We start from the raw sequence: 14,186 nt of genomic DNA, 5'->3' as shown, positions 1-14,186 counted from the left end.
TCTCCTTTCTCAAAAAACAAAAGTCTAAAATTTGGACTCATCAGACCAAAGGACAGATTTCCACCGGTCTAATGTCCATTGCTCGTGTTTCTTGGCCCAAGCAAGTCTCTTCTTATTATTGGTGTCCTTTAGTGGTGATTTCTTTGCAGCAATTGGATCTTGAAGGCCTGATTCACGCAGTGTCCTCTGAACAGTTGATGTTGAGATGTGTTATTGTTACTGTTAATTGAACTCTGTGAAGCATTTATTTGGGCAGCAATCTGAGGTGCAGTTAACTCTAATTAACTTATCCTCTGCAGCAGAGGTAACTCTGGGACTTCCTTTCCTTGTGCGGTCCTCATGAGAGCCAGTTTCATCCTAGTGCTTGATGGTTTTTGCAACTGCGCTTGAAAAAAATTTCAAAGTTCTTGAAATGTTCCACATTGAATGATCTTCATGTCTTAAAGTAATGATGGACTGTCGTTTCGCTTTGATTATTTGAGCTGTTCTTGCCATAATATGGATTTAGCCCTATTTGGTAAAAGGCAATCTTCTGTATACCAACCCTACCTTGTCACAACACAACTGATTGGCTCAAACGCATTAAGAAGGAAAGAAATTCAGAAAAGGAACTTTTAACAAGGCACACCTGTTAATTGAAATGTATTCCATGTGACTAACTCATGAAGCTGGTTGAGAGAATGCCAAGCGTTTGCTAAGCTGTCATCAAGGCAGTGTTTAACACTTTTTTGCTTACTACATGATTACATGATTACATGACTCCATATGTGTTATTTCATGTCTTCTCTATTATTCTACAATGTAGAAAATAGTAAAAAATAAAGAACAACCCTTGAATGAGTAGGTGTGTCCAAACTTTTGACTGGTACTGCATGTATTTGAAAAATTGGGGAGCCAGACCCAGCCAATCAGAATGAGGTTTTCCCCTGACTGCTGCTCTTCTCCTTCATCTGAAAAAAAAATTGCAACGTCTGCTCTGTCAGTTGGAAGTGGGCTGGGGGCCTGGCTCGGAAACATTTTCAATTGTGATTGACAGTTGACAGGGTAGCCTCAATAGCTGCATCATTTTTTTCCAAATTTTACACGCAAACCCCACTTTGTGAATCTAATGCCAAGGTCCTGTATCAGAGCTCAATAGACTCAGCATTACAATTCAGCATGATACATGTGGTGCAAAAATAGATGTAAATATCAGATATTTAAAAATATATTTACATACATATTCTATGTTATATATTTCATGAATATATATTATTTTACCCCTTCTTGTCCCATCGCTGCAACTTCCGTACGGAATCGGGAGAGGAGAAGATCGAGAGCCATGTGTCCTCCAAAACACGACCCCGCCAAGCCGCACTGCTTCTTGATACACTGCTCGCTTAACCCTGAAGCCAGCCGCACCAATTTGTCAGAGGAAACACCGTACAGCTGGCAACCGAAGTCAGCGTGCATGTGCCCGGCCAGCCTCAAGGAGTTGCTAGAGCGCGATGGGACAAGGACATCCCGGCCGGCCAAACCCTCCCTTAACCCGGACGACGCTGGGCCAATTGTGCGCCGCCTCATGGGTCTCCCGGTCACGGCTGGCTGCAACACAGCCTGAGATCAAACCCAGGTCTGTGGTGACGCCTCTAGCACTGCGATGCAGTGCCTTAGATCGCTACACCGCTCAGGAGGCCTCATAAATGTATTCTTGACATATGTGTCAATATATTTTGAATTCCCCCGCATACTGTATTATATACATGTATTATAATACATGAGTTTTCCGTATGGGACTACACTTGGCGTCCTCAGTGAAGCCAGTGACATGTTTTTTCTTGTGTGGCCACACATACAGTGCATTCAGAAAGTACTGTATTCAGACCTCTTGACTTTTTCCACATATTGTTACGTTACAGCCTTATTCTAAAATATATATATTTTTAAAATCCTCATCGATCTACACACAATACCCCATAATGACAAAGCAAAAACAGGATTTTATAATTTTTTACAAAAACAATCATTTTACATAAGCATTCAGACCCTTTGCTACGAGCCTCGACATTGAGCTCAGGTGAATCCTGTTTCCATTGACCATCCTTGAGATGTTTCTACAACTTGATTGGAGTCCACCTGTGGTAAATTCAATTCATTGGACATGATTTGGAAAGGCACACGCCTGTCTATATAAGATCCCACAGTTGACAGTGCATGTCAGAGCAAAAACCAAGGCTGAAGGAATTGTCCATTGAGCTACGAGACAGGATTGTGTCGAGGCACAGATCTGGGGAAGGGTATCAAAATATTTCTGCAGCATTGAAGGTTCCCAGGAAAACAGTGGCCTCCATCATTCTTAAATTGAAGAAGTTTGGAAACCTCAAGACTCTTCCTAGAGCTGGCCGCCTGGAAAAACTGAGCAATTGGGGGAGAAGGGCCTTGGTCAGGGAGGTGACCAAGACCCAATGGTCACTCTGACAGAGCTCTAGAGTTCCTCTTTGGAAATGGGAGAACCTTCCAGGAGGACAACCATCTCTGCAGCACTCCACCAATCAGGCCTTTATGTAGTGGCCAGACAGAAACTGGTCTGATGAAACCAATATTGAACTCTTTGGCCTGAATGCCAAGCGTCACGTCTGGAGGAAACCTACGGTGAAGCATGGTGGTGGCAGCATCATGCTGTGAGGATGTTTTTCAGTCAGGATCGAGGGAAAGATGAACGACGCAAAGTACCAACAGGAGAACGACCCTAAGCATACAGCCAAGACAACGCAGGATTGGCTTGGGGACAAGTCTCTGAATGCCCTTGATTGGCCCAAGCCAGAGCCCGGACTTGAACCTGATCAATCATCTCTGGAGAGACCTGCAAATAGTTATGCAGTGACACACCAAGAAGCCTCGAGGCTGCCAACGGTGCTTCAACAAAGTAGTGAGTAAAGGGTCTGAATACTCATGTAAATTTGATATTTCAGCTTTTATTTTGAAATTTTTTCAAAAATGCACTGTACACACACACACACACACACACAGACACGCACACATGCACAAACACACACACACACACATGCGCACGCATGCACATACAAACACACAAACACACTCTAAACTGATAACATTTGTAACGCCCTCTATCTTATGTTCAGAACCTTTGATTGTGCATTCATTGGTTTCACACATCTTTCACCCCTGAGTCATTCATGCAAAGTCAAAGTTTTCTGTGAAATATCACGTCACCAAGTCATCAGATAATGACAGGTTCCCCATTTAGTCATTTTAACTACCATTTAATCCAATAGCAAAAAATACAAGATCAACATTTATTTTTGAAGTGCTGAATAGAACGAATAGTAGATGGTAAATATGATTTTCCATACAGTATTTGACTATAACTTGACATGCACAATTAAATAAAATGCGTATCCAATGGCATGTTATGAGCATGTTGAGAAATACAGTATGTCCGTCTTACAGTCTCAGTCTCACAAATCATTATAAATAGGTGTATTGTAAAGCAGTTGTCTACTGTTGTATGCCATTTCTGTCCAATGCAGAATTGTAAATTCACATTTTCTACATGACTTACATATATATATTTTACATATATATGTACATTCTCCCTCAACAAAGTCATTATCAGCAAAGTCAGTGCTAGTAGGAAAAGAGGAGTGCATTTTTGGGGGAGTGGGGACATCACCAGGAAGTAAATGAGTTAATATACCAGAGAGAAAGGGAGTTCCAAACCTCTCTGCCAATAACAGCTAGTTAACAGTTTTCCCCTCCCCACTCAGACCACTCCCAGACAGTCCTAGCAAAATGATTGCTTTAGCCGTGGTATATTGGCCATATACTGTACCAGCAGTTAGTTGATAGTTCTATGTTGCTATGTCTGTATGCTATGTCTTGCTTGTCCTATGTTGCTCTGTCTGTATGCTATGTTTTGCTTGTCCTATGTTGCTATTGTCTATATTGTAATTGTTTTAAATAACCTGCCCAGGGACTGCGGTTGAAAATTAGCCGGCTGGCTAGAACCGGAACTTTTACTGAAACGTTGATTAATGTGCACTGTCCCTGTAAAAATAAAATAAACTCAATAAACTCAACTCAGCACCACCCCCCTCCCCCCCGAGGTGCATTATTGCTATTATAAACTGGTTGCCAACATAATTACAACAGTAAAAATACATGTTTTGTCATACCTGTGGTATACGGTCTGATATACCATGGCTTTCAGCCAATCAGCATTCTGGGTTCGAACCACCCAGTTTTATACCATGGAATTGTTGAGCACTCCTTTCTGATAGGCTTAAAGGGCATTCTAGAGCATGCATTATTTCCCTATAATGCACAGCATTTCAGCATTTTGGCTATAGTTCATTTTTACATGTTTTGTTCGAGCTGCTTTTGAAAGCACAAGTCGAATTGAAAACAGTATTGGTATTGTTGAATTCTATTTTCATAATAGCAAGCTAGGACTGATGGTTTGGTTAGCTAAACTAACAAGTCTGTATGGTTGGTTACCATGGCAACTACTGTAGCTATCTAGTAAACTTGCTAGCTACTTCAGGGGACGTTGAAGACATTTCTACCTGCAAATGAACACATTTCTAGTGGCAAATGGGTTCAATTATAGCCATGGTGTAAAAGGGATCATCAACTCGTGGCTCTATGCATTCTCTAGAAAATACTGCAACTCTGCTAGTACCTTGTGTAACACACCTTCCACACCGTTCATTATTTCCCATAGAACGCATAACCCCTTATTGATTATCCCTGACATAGGCCTAAACAACCCAGATATTTCAGCAGTGAGTTTTTCACTGCACTACCATATTTCCAAGAGGTAGCACACAGTGACTCTTTACACTTTTGGCCGATGGAGGATGTATGTTTTAAAGCCATATGATTTGATTTTACATTCCAACATAAATTAATGTCAAATTGATACATTTATGATGTACAAATATAGAAATATACAGTGTTCAGCAGTTATCAAATTATATTTAACAAGGCACTACATCAATTTTGGTTCAGTAGTTTTGAGCAGTTTGATTAAGTGATAGTTAATTGTCTTGCTAACAAATGACAAGAAAATCATATCAAAAGTCAAGTGAATTTGAATTATTGAATTTTAAAAAGCATAGATTGAATAGGTATCCATATTGTTGGTGCAATGAACAAGTGACTGTGAATCTGTTTGTTGTACTCACTCAGTCAATTGAAAACGTGCTTAGAGTTTTGAAACATGAGCCATTTTGATGATCTGTTTAGATGTTTGCGATAAGCATTGTGAAAATGTACCACGCACTTCTGAACTTTGCACGAAAGCGATTGGAAGAACTGTAAGATTACAGAGCAGGCCTGGCTCCCGGAAGGAGAAACCCTAGAGGCGAGCCCAGGCTGACCTCAGGAGTAGCCAGGTAACCCAACACCTCGTCACATCAGCTCCACAGGATCCAATGTAATCGCCCCCAAGTCTCAGTTACTATGGGCAGGTCGGCCCTGTCAACCTTGTTGCCAAGTTGCCGACAGGTGACGGGGTCAAAACACCACTGGCCACCTCTGTCATCGTCCTGGCAGCTGAGGGAGAGCAGTTGTCTAATGACTAGCTATCCATCACAAAGAAAGTGGTGCTAATGCTAAACGGCGCAGTGTCTCCGAGCTATAGTATGTTCTCTACTCCACTGGCTTTGATCTGTTAAGCTCCTGAAATGAGAGGCGTGCTTATTTGCCATCCTGAATAAAGCTACATGCCTAACACTACGAAACTTTACTGGCAAGCGTGTGTGGTGCTTTTGCAAAGGGGCAGTAATTCCAAACCGACTGCACAGAGAGAATGTTATAGAAGATGCTTCGTAAGTAACAGGTGTACACTAACAGTGAAATGCTTATTTACAGGTCCTTTTCCAACAATGCAGGGTTAAAGATAAAGATGTATAAAGAAATAATATAAATAGTGACATGAGGTATAAATACACAGTGAATGACAATAATTATGAATAACGAGTAAAATAACATGGCTATATTACAAGGAGTACCAGAACTGAGACGATGTGCAGGGGTACAAGATAATTGAGGTACAGTATGTACATAGAATTAGGGGTAAAGTGACTAGGCAACAGGATAGATAATTTACAGTAGCAGCAGCATATGTAATGAGTATGAAAGTGTGTGTGTGGCATCAGTATGCATGTGTTATGTGTGTGTGTTGGGGTGTCAGTGTAAGTATGTGTGAGTGTGTGTGCATAGAGTCAGTGCAAGAGTTATTGCAATTCAGGTAGTCCGGGTAGCCATTTGAGGAGCTATTTAGCCGTCTTGTTTGGCTAGGGTAGGCCATCATTGTAAATAAGAATTTGTTCTTAACTGACTTGCCTAGTTAAATAAAGGTTAAATACAACAACAACAAAAAATATGAAAATAGATCCTGAATGGCAGAGATCCTGAATGGCAGAGAGTTAAGCCACAGTGGTGTACTGGGCCGTACTCACCACTAGGGCTGTTACGGTGACTGTATTACTGCCACAACGGGGTTCATGAGTCATGATGACAGTCAAACTCCACGTGACCTTTTAGTCACAGTAAATAGGCTTCTCCAAGCTCTGATGCTACTGATGGTCATTAGTAGCCTACCAAACTTGCCAACTGCCTGGTACTCAGCACTCTATTGTCCCTCTAATCACTGACATCAATACAAATGAAATTGCTTATCTAATCAAACACTTCATGAGAGCCCATGAGCTAATGTTGCTCAACATTTCTATAGGCTATGTAATTGCGCGAGAAAACAGTGATGGCCTCTATTAAAAAGAGGAGGATCCCATCAGCTTTCTAGAGGCTAGGCCTACTATATTTATTTTTCAACTTTCCTAATATTAAACACATTGCTTCTGTTTACAACAGGATGGCATGAAAATGAACCACATGAATAGCATCCTCCATTTGCTATTTAAGTGCATAGATTACATTTTTCTCCTGCCCCTGTTTCGAGACAGGTGCATGATAATGATCCATTCTGAATCAAAACAATTTCACACATATATTATTTAGTATATGTAAAGACAAGATAAAATCAAGAGCAGACTGATGGGTGAAAATATTATCCTATCACTTGTGAATGATATATTTTCCGCTGGGAAATTCTAGGCATTATCAAGTGCTTGTCAAATTGTAAATGAGAGACTGATGAAGTGTGTAAAGCCTGCGCAAAGATGCAGAGCTCATGCCTTTCATGCAACTTTTTTCAAATCATCATTAGAGTCGCATCATGCAGCCTTAGAATTGATTAAAAATCAAAACATATAGCCCAACGTTTGTATCACAACTAACATTGCCAAATAACTTCTTAAAATAAAGCACATTAATCCCCTTTACAACGGTTGCAGAGTCTTAACTGGCATACATATGCAGCGTGTGAGTTTCAAGTTGGGGGAAGATACATTATGTTGAAATGTATCTTCTGTTGAGTCAGCCTCATTACTTAATTATTTTTTTTATGCTAGTGGTTGTATTAATTTGGGATCTATTGCATCCCACAACTGTCCCAGACTATGTTTAGAATATTTATTTCTCGCACTGAATAGAATAGGTCACCTTTTGTACTACCCGGGATAGTAGATGGACATAGGCTAGTGTTTTTTCTGTTTGTTCGGACTACTCGTTTTGTTGGCTGATGAAAGTAAAAGTGGACAGCTCTTCCAATATCTTCAGTATGTGCCTCGGAATTGGATAAGGACTTGCACAGTTGCGTTCCCCAATGTGTCTGTCTTCACTTGCAGCCTGTGAGAAAGACCCAATCACGTGACAGAGAGCCATGTGAGGGAGAGGTGCTTTGGTGCGCCAAGCTATAAGGGAATTATAACTATTATATTCAGCCCAAGGTCAAAACGGCCAATGGCCGCAAAATGCATGGATTTTTTTTAGGGGGCATTAAGGACACACAAAGGAAATGCTGACGTGAAATTCGAGGCATTATCATGTGTTTGTCAAATTGTGAATGAGAGACTGGTGAAGTGTGTAAAGCCTGAGCAAAAAAAACAAAACAAAGCAGATGCCTTTTTCATGCCACTCAAATCATCATTAGAGTTGCATCGTGCGGCCTTAGAATGTATGAAAAATCCAAAACATATAGCCCAACGTTTGTAGAACAACTAAAGTTAGATAAATATCTTGAAACTATTATTTACCACTCAACACAATAACCGTGTGTGCGCACTCCCTCAAGTACTTTGGAGAAAATATAATATAATAATTATATTTTATTCAGATATGTTCAATTGTATTCTTCAGACTATTAAATAATGCAATTCTAAGCAAATTTTTCTGCTAAATGAACTAGTTTTGCCCACAGCCATATGGCATAGATAGATCAGGGCCTAGTTTTAGGATAACTCAGAGTTGTCTATTCTGTTCTTCTGAAACATACTACATTTTCTTCATATCATGTTTCTTTAGGCCTGTCTACAATAAGTAATGGATTTATGGTGATGGATTTATTTGACTTCTTAAAATGTAGATGTTCCAACGGTCTGCATCTGTGGCTGTGCGTGGAAGCCAGGAGATGCTAAATGTGTTTGTTAATTAACAGTCGATTACCGTGAGACTGGCAGTTATTTGCTTGATAATCACCGGCTGACATGACTGCCACAGCCCTACTCACCACCCTCTGTGGCGTCTTGTGGTCGGATGCCTTGCTGTTGCTGTACCAAGAGGTGATGCAGCCAGTCAAGATGCTCTCAATGTTGCAGCTGTAGGGCCTGAGGACCCTTGCCAAATCGTTTCAGCCTCCTGAGAGGGAAGAGGAGTTGTCGTGCTTCACAATTGTGTGGGTGTGTGTGGACCATGTTAATTCCTTAGTGATGTGGACACTGAGGAACTCGAAGCTCTCGACCCGCTCCACTACAGCCCCGTCGATGTGGACAAAGGTGTGCTCGGCCCTGCGTTTCCTGTAGTCCACGATCAGCTCCTTTGTCTTGCTGATGTTGAGGGAGAGGTTGTTTTCCTGGCACCACACTGCCAGGTCTCTGACCTCCGTATAGGCTGCTTCATCGTCGTCAGTGATCAGTCCTACCACCGTCATGTCGTCAGCAAACTGGGTGACGGTGTTGGAGCTGGAGACTGAGGGGCCCCCATGCTGATGGTCGTTGTTGCCAGGGTCCGGAGTAAGCGGAAGATACAGAGCCAACTCGTTCAAATAGTAATTTTCATCCAAATTGAGGTTAGAGGATGTTTCTTGATTCCAGCTTTAAGATTTAGCTGAATATGCAGTCTAATAACAGTAAAAGCAAATTGATTTGGTATGAATTTTGATCTTATCAAATAAATCAAATCCAATGTGTTTCCACTTTGCAGGCTACATTGTCTATCCAGACTGTGTGTCAACTCTTCAGGGGTCTGTTGTGAGGTTGGCATTGAGACAGCCAGGTCCCCAGTGTCCTGGCCTCTACCCTCCCCCCTCTCTCTCTATCTGGCTGAGGAGATCTATGATGGACAGATCTGGTACTATGTGTATGGTGCCACTTCAATCTGTGCTCCACTGGCCTGGCCTTTCACCCTGCTGTCTGCAGTCTCTGGCCTCTGAGGCCTTTGACGCTCCCAGGAGGATGTATGTCCCGTGGCGGTACTGGCAGAAGTGTTTGGAGTTGGACTCTTCAGAGCCTTATCAATGTCAGGAGGCTCAGCCAGGCTTTCCACACTGCCTTGTGCTCTGACAGACAGGCTCTGCATGGCCCAGGAGCCCCAGTGTCAGAGTTGGCAGTGGAGGCAGCGTCAGGACAAAGACTGGTGCTCTGCACATAACCAGGCTGAGGCAACACGCCCAGCATCTCCCCAGCATCACACCTTTGGTTTTTGGGTCAGTGGACGTGTGGTTTTGCGGAGCGACTAAAAACAATCTTTCTCACTCTCCGAATTTCATCAAGTTTGCATTTGTTTGCCATCCATTTAAAATAATACGAGGGGGGGGGTGCTGTTTATAAATGCCGAGAGATAAAGAGTGAATGTAAGGGGAAAGATTAAGAGTGAGAGAGAAACACTGTATGCCAGAGGATATGAGTGATAGGGAGGTAACAACGGTGTTGGTGTTAGTGGGCATCTGTGTAGCGATGACGTGATAAAGTGAGAGTGGGCCCACGGAGCGATAGAGAGAGTCTCTCTGAGTGTGATGTGATCTCTGTCAGTGGGGCAGGAAGTTCCCATCCCCAGGGGAGACAGCAGGCAGAATAACAGGCTTTACTCCCCCACTGTCCCCTCTTTGTCCCGGCTCCCTCTGCCTCCCCTGCCCTGCCCCGCTACTCATCAGCTCTTAATCCACTTTTGATAGCTTTCACAGCACCCTGTCCACCACAGGCATACTCCCAGGCACACAAATGCATGTAACCTCTCTCTCTCTCTCTCTCTCTCAACGTAAAGCGTAAAGACACAAATACGTAAAACGTAAAGACACAAATACGTAAAACGTAAAGACATATATATATATACTGTGTCAATATTTTGAATATCTGTTCATTTTATGGTTTGTTGATTTGTATTATTTTTTGATTATCATAGTGTGCAAAGTAGAATTTTAAAACTAAGTAATTGTTCCATTCAGTTCTCCAGCATGACACCTTTATTGGTTCATGTTTTCTCTATGAAACACACCATGATACTGAAAATAACCTAAGTGATCTAACAGGGACGGAACATAGGAAACTTTGACTTTGAAAGCATCCAATTTTTCCTAAGACATTTCTTCCCCCAAAAAATGAAAACATGACTTCATTCAGTGCTGGTGTATTTTCCAACCTTGTAATTTCGAGCAAATAATTTTAAAAAGACGTGATCATGTACATCAGGAACATGGGACACCCACAACTTTGCATTACGGTGACCACACCCACTTGTCGTGTTGTTTGTTTTGTTAGCCATGACAACTGTCTGTGGGCTGCGTCGCTCTCGGATTCTTAGCAGGAACGAGAGCGTGGGAGTACTGGTGTTTAGACCATGAAAAGCTGACTCATAAAATCCCACAGGCTATCTCAACTGTCTCTAGGAAGACCGTTGTCTATCACATTATTATTGATGGATGTGATGGCAAATTCCACTAGTCAAGCGGGGTGAAACGAGAATCTAGACAAGTCATCATGACAACCTAAAGACAGCACGGGTTAAGGCATGGAATATTTTAGTGCAAGTTTCACTTTATATTCCGGTTTGCAGCTGGACTATAGTTTTAGCAGGGTAGTAGAGGTCAAAGATGTCATGGTCCCTTCAGTCATCTCTATCTGATCCTCTCTTCTGTCTGTCTGTGTTCCTCTTGTCAGGAATGCACACTATCCTCACACTGGCTGGGTTGATTCTGGCTCTGTCCATCCCGAGTGCCAGGCCCGAGTCGGCTGAACTGAGGTTCCTGGGACAGACGGACTTCGTGGTCAACGAGAGCAGCCGCACCGTGGTGCGCCTGGTAGTGGAGAGGATCGGAGACCCGGTCAACGTGACCGCGCTGGTTCTGGTAGGAATGGCCTGGTCATAGGAGGACTGTTTTAGGTCACCTGTTGAGTGTCCGACCTACTGTAGTGTTATCTCAATATGTCTTTGTGTGCTTATGTAATCTCCTCTAAACTGGCTTTAGCCTCTCTGACCTAAGTCTTGTAGGGGACAGGTTAAGTGTTGTTAAAGCAACAGTGACAAGCCATGATTAGCAACACGCAGTAGGGCATCACAACGGAGCCTTAACCCAAACCCCTGGTTTCACTGATCTGCTCCTGAGTTCTCATGCGCAGTTCTCCTTAGGGGAATAGATCAGTGACCGTTTTACTGTGGGAGGTAGAGGGTGACATGAAAGGTCGACATCTGCAGTTATTGTCACCCACATCAGAATGTGTGTCAGCTCCCACATGGGAGCCAGTGCCTGCTCCCTCCCCATGGGTGTCTGGGAAACTGATGGCCTGCCTGGGACTTTCCCAGGCCTGAAGAAGGTCTTTTATTGTTTTTACAGTTCCTTAAATGTCAGTACTATATCCCTAGAGAATGAAACACAAAGTGTCATCTTCTGTTTCAACACTTTAGGTGACCCCAGCATTCTATTTGTCTGTACGAGTTTGTGTGTTTTGACTGGGTGTTCAAGTTGTAAACGATCATGCCAAATTAGGACAATAACGATGACCACATCAACTGTCCTTGTTGCTTCCAGTTGGAGGGAGACGACACAGGGGACTTTGAGGCCACCACGGCTGCAGCCTTCCTGCTGTCCTCAGAGGCCAGCAAGACCGTCTTCATCGCAGTCAGGGACGACGAGCTGCCCGAGGCCGATGAGACCTTTGTCTTCAACCTTAGGCTACAGGTAATGAAAAGAGTGTGTGTTGGGTTGGGAGGTCTGTGTGTGCATGTGTGTGTGTCAGCGGTCATTCAATGTCAGTGGTTGTTATGGTTGCCCTCATACTACGCTCATGTGTTAATATGTGTGTGTGTGTGTGTGTGTGTGTGCGTTTGTGTATGCGTTGTAATGCTCATGAGTGTGTCTGTGAGTGAACAATGAGGCCTCCTTCTTTTGGCCTCCGATGTAGAACCGTAGTCAGTTATCCCGCAAAGATCTCTAGTGTTCCCATCCTGCCCCTGAGTACCTTAAACCCTCATCCTGGTCCAACCACTGCCGAGTGGGGGCCCCGGAGCCCTGCCTTTACAAGCCCAGCAGAAAGACTTGAGAGGCCCTGGATTCCCTTTGATGTGTTCCTATATGGCTTCTCCAGGGCTAGGCTGCTGAAGAGAGCCCCACTTAAAGACACCTTTGTGAGCAGACAGCCAGTTTGACAGCCAAGGCTTCACCACACAGTAGATTAAAGCCCAGGCTGTGTGAAGTCACAGCAAGACGGCCGTTTCACACCATCAAACAGACCAGAGAAACCAATGTGTTTCCTGTAGCTGGTGAGACGTGGTAGGGAGGGAAAATGCTAGAGAACAGATCTGAGTATTCCCTCACAGTAGAAGGGTATAATCTAGAGCCTGACATGAGTTTAGGCGTCCATGGCACAGGCAAACAGCTCTCCAGAAAGAAACCCTTCCCACGATGCATAGAGAGTAATGTTACATTTTTTCTGTGTTGACGGCGGCTGTGCAGGATGCCTTGCACCTAGAGTCCGATTGCCATGGTGTCATTAGCGGGCTGCCGTCATGTGATGGATGATGAAGGGCCCGGCTCCCACTGTATGCCTGTCCACACACTCTGACTAATGGCTCTGTGAAAGAGAGGCAGGGCAAGCGAAGGTCTGGCTGGATGATGAGCTATGTGCCTTGGGCCCTCACATATCAAGCACAGGGTGGCTTGGTGAATCAGTCATTTCTGACAAGCAGAAAGCTGTTAGGCTCAATAAATTCCAAAATGATGGAAGGACAGTTGTTTTGGACAGGATACGATTGGTTGGAGATGAGTGTTTGGTGTTCCCTTTCTTCTTTTGAGTAATTTTGACATCACTGGCTGGGCTACACTTCCTATAATGCTGGATAAAGCTTTTCTTTTTATAATAGAGGAAATGTAGAATTAAGTTAATCCAAAACACAGGGAGAGCTGGAATTGAGTTTAGCACAAAATCCCAATGAGCTCAGCAAAAAGTCCAGGAACGGTCCCTCATACTGTAATGCTACCACCCTGCTTGGCAAGACCATGACAGGTTCTGTCCACTTATCCCGTGCATACTGCTAGGGTCTGGGCTTGGGGTGCAGGGCATGGCTGGGCTGGGCTGGGGGGCTGGGATTCCTGTGGAGGGTTGGTTGTTGGTGGGCTGTGTTTGTGTCCCAGAGGGAATGGGCCCCTGGCAGGGCCTGCAGGCTGGATTGTGAGAGCGTGTGGATTCTGTGTCTGTGTGTCGGTCACAACAAGAGCTCAGCCCCTGAAAGAAAGCTCTGTTACAGCTGGGAAAAGCCATGTCTGAATAGAGAGGTGAAAGCAGAGGGGCTAAGCTCTTTTTCTCACTCAGTCTCATACACACACACACACGCACACGTACCCGCACACACACAATGGTTCTGCATTGGGCACACTGTCAGGTAATCTGATTTCAGATGTGTCCATGTAAACAGCATTTTTTAGGGAAATTGTTCTCCTTGCAATGCATGTGAACTTTTTAAATTAGCTATTTTATTAATCTGACTTTCAACTACAGAACTTTAGTCGGAAAACATACAGTTTCTGGAAATGTGCAAGTATCGAGCCGTGTATTGCCCTACATACATCCTGT

At 43.5% G+C, this 14,186-nt stretch overlaps 1 protein-coding gene across 1 annotated transcript in view; it reads left to right on the top strand.

Annotated features, from left to right (window-relative positions):
- LOC139389777 (adhesion G-protein coupled receptor V1-like) overlaps positions 1-14,186 on the top strand; it is a 190,389-nt gene that overhangs the window by 13,026 nt on the left and 163,177 nt on the right. The window contains exons 2-3 of the mRNA XM_071136722.1: positions 11,277-11,464; positions 12,146-12,295. Of these exons, the coding sequence (XP_070992823.1) occupies positions 11,279-11,464; positions 12,146-12,295 (336 nt within the window). The 5' untranslated portion in view covers positions 11,277-11,278. The remainder of the gene's footprint in view (positions 1-11,276; positions 11,465-12,145; positions 12,296-14,186) is intronic.

This window comes from Oncorhynchus clarkii, chromosome 30 (assembly GCF_045791955.1).
Source record: "Oncorhynchus clarkii lewisi isolate Uvic-CL-2024 chromosome 30, UVic_Ocla_1.0, whole genome shotgun sequence".
In the NCBI taxonomy this organism is placed as follows: Eukaryota; Metazoa; Chordata; class Actinopteri; order Salmoniformes; family Salmonidae; genus Oncorhynchus; species Oncorhynchus clarkii.
The sequence above is the reverse complement of the archived record's forward strand: the minus strand, read 5'-3'. Positions and strand labels throughout refer to the sequence as shown.